Source organism: Glandiceps talaboti, chromosome 4, assembly GCF_964340395.1.
Source record: "Glandiceps talaboti chromosome 4, keGlaTala1.1, whole genome shotgun sequence".
NCBI lineage: Eukaryota > Metazoa > Hemichordata > Enteropneusta > Spengelidae > Glandiceps > Glandiceps talaboti.
In genome coordinates this window covers 11,567,370-11,577,193 of record NC_135552.1, presented here as the reverse complement: position 1 = coordinate 11,577,193, position 9,824 = coordinate 11,567,370, and the positions used below count along the sequence as shown (strand labels likewise).

Here is a 9,824-nt window from a genome sequence, read left to right as displayed (position 1 = left end):
TGCAGTCGATATAAAAAGTGGCAAACAAATAGCCAAATAATTAATATCATTATGAATTCAAGAATAATACTAATTTATATAAACCATAGATGAATAATAATCAACCTCCTCCTGTGTACTGGGTGATTTTAACGGAAAGAATAGAATTTATTCAATTTTAGGTTGAATTATGACGATGCTGTGTTTTTGTTGTTAAGGGTAGTATAACTATAAGCAGGTCACATCTATCTGAGTTCCTCAGAAATTTTACCAGGGTTCCCTACCAATGTTTTTGTTAAAGGGTGGTAAGTAGGTAAAATCTACATCCGTTTGTCAAGCATTTTACTGGGGTTCCCCACCAAAACTATGGTACATGGTTTTGAAATCTTTTGCAAATTTTACCAGATTTCCATCCTCCGTCATCTGGGTTCCCAGACCTTAATAGCAAAAACATGCACTGCAATGTGTGCAAAGACTACGTCTTACTAGTCGATAGTTGAAATGATACCTGAGCTCAAAATTAGGAGTACTCCAAGGCACATAATGTACTAAACATTGTAATTAAATTCATACGGTGGTCTTGTGTTATTTAATAGACCAATGGAAATCTATAGAAAACTATAGCTGAATTAGTTAGTCCCAGATTATTTGCCAAATCTGACGACCAAACTTTAGCACAGACTGTCTTACCGGTCAATCCTTAAAATGATACGAGAGTTCAAAGTGCAAAGACTATGTCTTACCGGTCGATCGTTAAAATGATACCATACAGCATTGATACACATGAACGTCAAGAGTATAGCCAAACAGCAAGTCAATCTCTGTACTTTACTAAATCTACTGTGGGCAGGTCTAGTGAAGATAGAACTCCATAAATGGTAGTCAGCAAAATACTGGGAACCTTTGGCAAACAACACCTGTTGGAGAAAAGACAAACCAAATTATTAAACATCTATTTATGTCATACTACAACGTTGCCACTGACAACCAAGCCCTGTAACTCAAGTTTGAATATGAATGCAAGTGCATAAGATATTAGAATGCAACGGTGCATGCATAATAAACATCGACAATGCATTTTCTTTATGTACCCATAATCTAACCCTCTATTATTCTACCTTTGGGTGTGCATGTTTGGGAATCTTTCTTAGTATACCTGATTCTTGAGATATTTCCATCTGCATATTTCTGCTACATTCTAACTATTTTGCAGTATTTTGCTCTTTTCTCAACAATTTTTTGGGGAGGAGAGGGGAAGGGGGGTTTTACACGGGATGAAATTTCACAGCTTCTTTCTAGACATGTTTAAACCAACTTTTACCTTCTGAAAGCCAACACCATGCTCTCGTGAATACAGATCTCTCTCCACTTTGCCATCATCTTCTTCAACAGCAAACCATTTCTCACAAATGAAGTACCATTTCTGTCCCGTGATGAGATCTCGTACCGCCATCCTACTCAGAAACCAACTAGGAGATACACCAGCATTGTTGTGCCATACATGGATCTTGTAAACTGTACCCAAACTTTCAGGAACACTACAGAGTAAGTATTGCATTGTAGTGTATTAAAACACGGATAATGGTTCGCTATATATTCCACATTGTTATCATACACCCAGTATTGCTTCAAATACAATTCAATGCACAGCATGTGCATCAAACCCGAGCAATAATTTTCTGTATCACGCCCTGGCACACTGTGCCCAAATAAGCAAGTGGCGCTCTTATCGATATCCGTTCACTCAGTGATTTGGTCTTGCTAAGTTCTTCACTATTTTTACATGTTTGCATATAAAATAATATTTTTGAGCCAGTTTATGTGATTATATGATTCAAATGATGTTTCTGTGCCACTGGGGTATATATAGGGTTCACTTAGCCTACTATTATCAAAATGTGTGCAAATGGTAAACTTGAAAGCAATCCACTTTCAATTACCATTACCACTGCTAATATACAAGAAAGACACATAAAATGTTCCACAAACCTGACAGCTAAGCCTATGGTCAATGTAACTTTCATTATGTTGTATTTACCTTATAACAAACCTATCCCTGGAGTTGCGTTCAAATAGTGGTTTATTTTCAGCAGTCAATTCTCTGGTCTCAGACCGTCCCATATCACCATGTAATACTATGCTGACCTTAGCTGAAGTACCAGCATCCATTCGAAATCCAGTCTCAACAGTCACTTCATAGCTGTAGGGTAGAAAAGACTTGTTTTAGACTGTCATCACATCTTTGTTTCATTTGACATTTTATCCTAAACTGTTCATGTCAGAGCCAATTGTTGCACTCATTGATATATCTACTGCACGATCTCAGGCCACAAGATATGACCAATCCCTAAATGAATGGGGCTGATGAAACACATGTACAAATGTATCTATTGTGAAACTCAATATGAAGCCAATATATAAATTTCATCTATTTTAAAGTGTTCAACTTAATTATTTCTATCCTTTATACGTACTTTTTAAATGTCTGTATTGTTGCATTGTATCTGTGTTTTTGTAATGAGATCACTGTATCGTGCAATAAAGTTTGAATAATACTAATAATAGGACTGATGTTTCCCAAAAGTTTGATTCCACAGTTTAAACACTCTTCTGGTTAAAGTTATCATATGCTTCACACAGGTACATTGATATTCACAATATGTGTTTACTGTGCACAAACCTTGTAGAGTACAAACAAACCCACGTGATTAGTTTTGGTTGAGGAATAGATTTTACAAATCTGCCTAGCATGTAAAGTATAGATCTAACCCTTCCGATTGTCCTTACCATTGTTGATCCGATGGTTGGTTGTCTTGGAGATAGATAACACCTCTCTTCTTCTCATCATGGATGTCAGCAAAGTAACAGTAGAAGAACAAGATGATATAGACACTGAACAGAACGATGACAAAGGAATAGGTGACGGCATTCTGTGTTTCTCTGTAATCAAACAATATCAGAATATTATTACGATTGGTCAGAAAGACAACTTTGTGGCCTCTACAAAACTCATTTCTGTACGTTTTTTCACACGCGCTTATGCCCACTTCACAGAACATCATCGGGCTAACAAATTATTCTTTATCATAAATATTTAAATCTTGATCAAGACAGAGAATATTTTACAAATTGATTTTAGGAAACATAGTTTAAACTAAGCTGTTTGCAAATCAAGAAATGTACATTCTGGACATACTTTTCATACTGTTGCTTACTTTTTTTTTCTTTTTTTTAGTAAAAACTCTTAATGGTACAAACCTTTCAAACTGACTAATTTCAGTCAGACTGAATTCCTGTGGAGCATTGAAGAATCCTCCTCCAAAGTTAGTCAAGTGATTACATTTACAGTGTGTGCTGTCATAGGTAGAACTCTCCATAGTTTGACAGCCATCTGATAACCAGCTGACAGTGGATGGACTCCAATACAGACATTCACCCCACCATTGTTTGATTGTGTAATCCCGTACAGTCACTGAATCTGGTCGGTATTTAAACTCACCGAACTCTCCATCCATTACACCAAGGTAATAAGTACCCGTATCTGTCAAATGCAAATAAAGAGTTATTTTTTCCCAAATAAAAATGCAATTCTAAAAAGACTCTGTCAATGGTCAGCTCAGTCTAGATGCTATCCATTGAGTTTGATATTCGAATCTGAAGATTTCTTTACCCAAAAAGAGATTTTCAGATTCAAACCCAATAGATAGCCTCTGGACTATGGTCAGCTCAGATCTTGTGAATAGTATGATAAACTGACATGGCATTAAAATCAGAAGTTCTTGTAACTCTGTCTAATTGCTGCTAAAACACACAGTATGACACATACTTTACTGTGGCTACTTAACACTGAACTTCATGACTTCATTTTACAATGTGAGTGGCATCGAAAAATTCACATTGTTTAACTTTACAGATATTGAGATAAGATCAGTAACAAGTTAAGTTAACCATTTTTAAAAATAAAAGACTTAAAAAGTAGAATATTTCATGATTTAAAACTAAGGGTGAATTTATAAAAGTACACAGTCTGAGATAAGTGAAGTATATTATTTTTCATTCTTTGACCATTACCCAATAATCATACATTGTGGAAAGTAATGAAACAAGAAAAGTTTTGACTACAAGTTTGTACTAAATACTTACTATTAAAATAACCAGCAGGGAAGTACACCTTCATTATATTGACATTCTCATCAAATAGTCTCTCAAACATGTAGTCGTATGGAGTTGGCAGTTCCTCATACCTGTACAATGGAGATTGAAAGTTAGATAACGATTTCCAAGAATAACACCAGATGTATCACAGTACAGAGACTGATCTCTCAGCAATCTCAAAGCATTTCAGTGTGTGTGGTTTGTATGGTTGGTGTAAAGTTGGATATTTGAACGTTAAACATGTACAATATACCAGGTCTACTATATGTCTATTGTAATATTAGCAGGTGCATGCCACTACCATTTACATCCTATAACCAAATACAGAGCAGACAGTTTGGAAGCACTGACTGTTGTTAATCTTGTGGACAGTTTCACATTGACTGAACATGATATTTCATTGCAACCAAACTACATGCTCATCTTGTTAAGGCTGTAACATAAAACCTTGTAACCAGTCTGTGATATTTCATCTAACCCAAACTACATGCTCATCCTATAAAGGCTGTAATATAAAAACTTGTGGCCAGTCTCACAGAACTTTATATCTCGTCTAAACCAAACTGCATGCTCATCCTTTAATGGCTGTAACTTACCTCATAATCAACTTGATAGGAAAGCCTCTCTCTTCGACTGGTAAGAGTTCAATGATGAGATGAAACGACTGCTCCATGTTTGTTACACTTACATTAAATTCATGATAGTTGACATGTTCTTTATCAAAGGTGAAATTATGGAGTACAATATGCTGAAAATGACAGACAAAGAATGTATCAATCAAGTGAAAGTGTCCCAAACAGACATGACAAAATTATTATAGGCATGACATAAACCACATGCAGGCCAAGTTGTGTGTGTTAATTCAAACAGAAAATACAGAATTTATCCCCTGGTCATTCGACATCATGACAATCCAATCTATGTCACTGGTTCAGCCGTATTAAAATATGAGTCAAAGCATTCAGAATTGCCAGTATTTTTGTCATTTTTTCTTTAATACAGTATTTCATGCTTGACAGGTAAAATCATAGCCACTTCCAATAAATTTCTTCACACAGTTGAATTGTGTCCAGCATCCCGTAATATATGATGACTCACAAGAAAACTCAGTTGTCATTATTTTGACACCACCACTAGAGGGCACCCTACCAACACAGTCATAAAGCTATCAATGCAAGCTACTTTCTACCACATACTTGGATTGCGTCTATATATACCCACATGGCTACAAGGTTACAAAGACCACCTTAACAAATGTATTATGTGTCCTTACCTCCTCAGGAGTCCTTGGTAACTGTATGTTGATTGGTTCTCTCAGATCCTTTATTGTCAAATTGCCTCCATCACAACTGAGTACTTCAAATGAAGATACATCCGTAGCAACCTGATGTGTTGTATAGAAAGTGTAAAACATCGCAAGTAAATAAACATACAAATTGACAATTTCTACTAACTTTTGTACAGACTTTAATATATACTTTCCTCACTGCACTGCTACTATTTGTGTGATAATATTTTAAAGACAAGAATCGACCATATAAATTCATCCTATAAATTAAATATAGATTTCTACAATTGTTTTCTATTGACATGTAGATAATTTTGGACCAAACCACACAAGATACACTTAGAAGGAGTCAGAAATACACTCTGAATGAAATAAAAACAAAGACAGAGCCACAACTACGTTGAGTTGGTTATTGACTAGTGGACAATCGGGTCTTGGAGATCCAATACAGACAGATAGTTGAACACAAACATATACTTGCACATATGTACAAACTGTTAATATTTCCCATTACATATAGAAGACAAGTCAACTTTGATCAAGTACACAGTGTTTTTGCTATACGTAGTAAGTAGGTAAAAGTTACAGGGTTAAGCCCCCCCCCCCCCCCCCCCCCCCCCCCCCCCCCCCCCCAGTCATTATACCAATGTTCCCAAAACAAATTGCATAGAACACCATGCCACTTTTACCATTTTCCACTTTCTGTTACCAGGGTCCCTAGTAGGCTAGTAAGCAAAAACACAATGGTACATAAATCAAACCACTGACATGTGGAAAGTGAATGCAGTACCTTAGAAGATGATGGACTCCATGTGTATGGGTTGTCATTAAAAGCCAATAACTTGACACCATAACAATTCTTCATTACACCACCTTCGAGATGTGTCAACACTTCATTCATGTTGCTTGGAAACTGAAACTGGGCATCTCCCTTGGTAACACACACAGATGAGAGTTGGCTGAATGTGGCACTGTAAACGTCCATCATTTCAGTGTCTATTTCCAATGCTGTTTCATCAATGGCTTGCATTTTTTGGTGGGACTAGAAAAAAGAAAGAAGGGTGGATTTTTACCACACATACATCATGAATATCATGAGAATGAAAAACTCATCACTGTTAGTTCTCTATTATTGCTAAACTAACTAGTCACAAGAAATTACAGGAGTTGTACACAGTAACGAATCTCAGTCTAGGAAATCATCACATGCATTGTTATCAGATCTGAACATAGCCATACTAACAAAATCATTTCATTACTTGTCAAAAATAGTGTCAAATGTACTGGGGAACAGAGGTAAGTACATTGTGGACTGACTTTACAAAAGATGCATATTGGTATTTATCTTGAAGCTAGGGAGTTGGGATTAGGGATAGGGTTGGACCCCCTAGCATAAAGCTGTTTTGTATAGTCAAGTATATGTGACCACTATTCCACACTTGCATTGAAACAGATTGAAATTGCTAAAAGGTGTTTCAAATTTTTCCTACATGGTCTGAAGATAAAAAATCTTTGTAAAAGTTTGATGATAAACAAGTTAAAATAACCATACAGTTTTCAGATTTGACCCCTGTTCAGTATGATATGCAATTGACACTTTTGAAATCAAGCGGCTAGGCTCAATTAGTTTTCTCAAAACTATTTTCTAGTCTCTCACCCACAACCTTAAACCGTTTTCTTTTTTTATGTTAATGTTTTACTTTTTATTCATACATTATTTTGTGGGAAATAAATTTCAACTTCAATTTCAATTTCAAAAATAAAAGATCCTTGTAAAATGAGTACTAGCTGGTAAAACAAATTCAAATTGGCATACAGTTTTCAAATCTGCTAGCTCTGAAGGAACATATTTGATGTTAACCACTGGTAGTTACTAAGTTAGTTACCTGGAGTAATTTTTCAGTAGCACCAATAGTAGTGACAACAATGGTTTCTTTCTTCCTAAGGGGTACAACAGCATAGCTGCCATCAGATGCTTTCAGAAGATTAGAAGTGATGACAGCTATCGGATTAAGTATACTCTCACAAGTCTCTTTGGGAATATCAGCAATGGATAGTAGTACTTCAGCCATCTTCTCTACTAGTTCTGCAGCAAGTAACATCGCTTTCACCGATAGCTGAAATATCAAAATCAAAACACAATCATTAGATGTTGTACTTCCAAATACTCTGTACATCACATAGTGCAGGTATTACATCTTTAAAGCCATGTTTCAAGTGTCCACCACTGATATAACATTATTCAGATAACAGCTAATTCTATTCCACAGCTGTAACAAGGATGCACATTTTACCTACCTACAACTAAAATATTGGCTGAAAAGCAGTGCATTTTGTATCATTTATAGAACCTTTTATACTTTTTTGACAGACTGGAAAGCTGAGCTGCCATTTAAGCAAACACGACCAAAATCCTTCACATCACCATTTCTGTCCTACCAGGTCCCCATTTATACAGTTAGGTTTAGTTGAGCACTATGGTGATTATAACTAATCCAGAAGGAGTTTTGCCAATCAGAAACTAAAGGTAGTTAGTTAATTAATTAATTAATTAATTGATTTATTCAAGAGATATATTTAAGATAAATTTACAGTAACACTGAAACATGAACTATTCTACACAATGTGGGAAAGGAGAAGAAAATTAGTTGTCTTGCAACTAGTCGAGTCCGTCCCTGGTACAATCTAAAGTGGTGAGGATCAAACCAGTAGAACACAGATTATGAGTCAGCCCCTCTAATCATTTAACTATCATAGCAAAACATCATTATAAAGATCTTTATGTGCCTATAATATTGGCTTTGATGATCTTAGTTTGGAAGAGACGCCCAACCTCTGAATGCAGCATTGGCAATATTGACAGTATCATAACCAGAAAATGTTCTATCACATGCCTTGCATGACCCATTAAAGAAACTTCCAGTCAGACTTACTTTGTTTTAGTACACCTGTATTACTACTATCAATGAGTTTGCCATGGGTAATAAAATAGCACCTCAGTAGCTCAACTTCAGAATCTTGTAAAGAAACCCTACAGCACTTGACATTGTGTTTTGGCCAGAAACCAATATTGAGTGACACTGTGAACACTGTTTATATGTTGAAGGTCAAAACAGTGGCTAATTTCTGTATAAGTGTACATACCTCAGAAGGTGATGCTGTTATTGTGGATAGTATCATGGCATACTGGAGGACATCACTAGCGTCCCTTATTGATAGGAAGTCAATAGCTTGTAGCAAGGCAAATCTTATCTCCTGTCTAATCCTCAAATCCTGTAGATAGTAACAAAGTGTCATTGAGTGGAAATTACATGAATAGGCCAATGAAATGATGGAAACACTGACAACATACTTGGCCTTCAGACATATCAACATGTCACTGAGTAGACTTTATATGAGTTGGCCAATGAATGGATATAAACACTTGCAATATGCACGTAATGAAATCTTGTAGATATATCAAATTGTCATTGAGTAGACATTCTTATGTGAACATGTCAATCAAAGGATAGAAACACTGACAACACTCATAATGTAAAATCCTACAGATATATATGACAATGTCATTGAGTAATAAATGTGTCAATGAATGGATAAAAACACTGACAACATGCATGCAGTGAAATCTTTTAGATATATCAAAAAGTGTCATTAAGTGTATAACACTACACTGGGTAGGTGAATGAAACCATGGACACTTGACAATATCCTGTAGGTGGTATTAAAGTGTCATTGGGTAGACATGAAATGAGTAGGCCAATGAAAGAATGGAATCACTGCAACACATATGCATTGAAATCCTGTAGATATATCAAAGTGTCATTGAGTGGACATTATATGGAATAGGCCAATGAAAGGATGGAAACACAAACAACATCATGCAAATCGATCAATGTCATTGATTCAGGTTGAGTGAGTATTACTGATAGGTTCAGAAATAGAAATAGCAATAGATATGAAGACTGACCTGTGTGAAATTGACATGTTTTGAATCCAGTGGATTTAGTCTGTTAATCATAGATGATATCATTCTGACATACAACTGTACACTTTGATCATCACCATTCTGCATGTAAATGGAAAGTTGACTTTCACTACCAACAACATAACCATGTCTGTGTGTGAAACAAAAACAAAGTCACATGTAGAAATATCAGTTACAAACTATTTAAATTGGGATTAAAAACATGCGTTCAACCATCCATTCATTCACTCACTCATTCTCACTCACAGTCACTCACTCACTCACTCACGCATGCACCATAGACAATAGATCTATTGTCTATGCACGCACGCACACATGCACGTACACTTGCTCGCTCACTCAACAATCCATCCATCAATTCCTTCCTTCCTTCCTTCATGAATCCAATGGATATCTTTTCTTATTCATAATACATGT

At 35.8% G+C, this 9,824-nt stretch overlaps 1 protein-coding gene across 1 annotated transcript in view; it reads right to left on the bottom strand.

Annotated features, from left to right (window-relative positions):
• Nucleotides 1-9,824, bottom strand: part of LOC144434158 (polycystin-1-like protein 1) — a 92,252-nt gene that overhangs the window by 22,213 nt on the left and 60,215 nt on the right. The window contains exons 30-41 of the mRNA XM_078122612.1: nt 9,390-9,537; nt 8,567-8,695; nt 7,309-7,539; nt 6,213-6,464; nt 5,408-5,518; nt 4,731-4,882; nt 4,123-4,223; nt 3,238-3,520; nt 2,767-2,919; nt 2,018-2,179; nt 1,301-1,517; nt 723-896 (exon numbers count right to left, since the gene is read on the bottom strand). Coding sequence (XP_077978738.1) covers nt 723-896; nt 1,301-1,517; nt 2,018-2,179; nt 2,767-2,919; nt 3,238-3,520; nt 4,123-4,223; nt 4,731-4,882; nt 5,408-5,518; nt 6,213-6,464; nt 7,309-7,539; nt 8,567-8,695; nt 9,390-9,537 — 2,113 coding nt within the window. The remainder of the gene's footprint in view (nt 1-722; nt 897-1,300; nt 1,518-2,017; nt 2,180-2,766; nt 2,920-3,237; nt 3,521-4,122; nt 4,224-4,730; nt 4,883-5,407; nt 5,519-6,212; nt 6,465-7,308; nt 7,540-8,566; nt 8,696-9,389; nt 9,538-9,824) is intronic.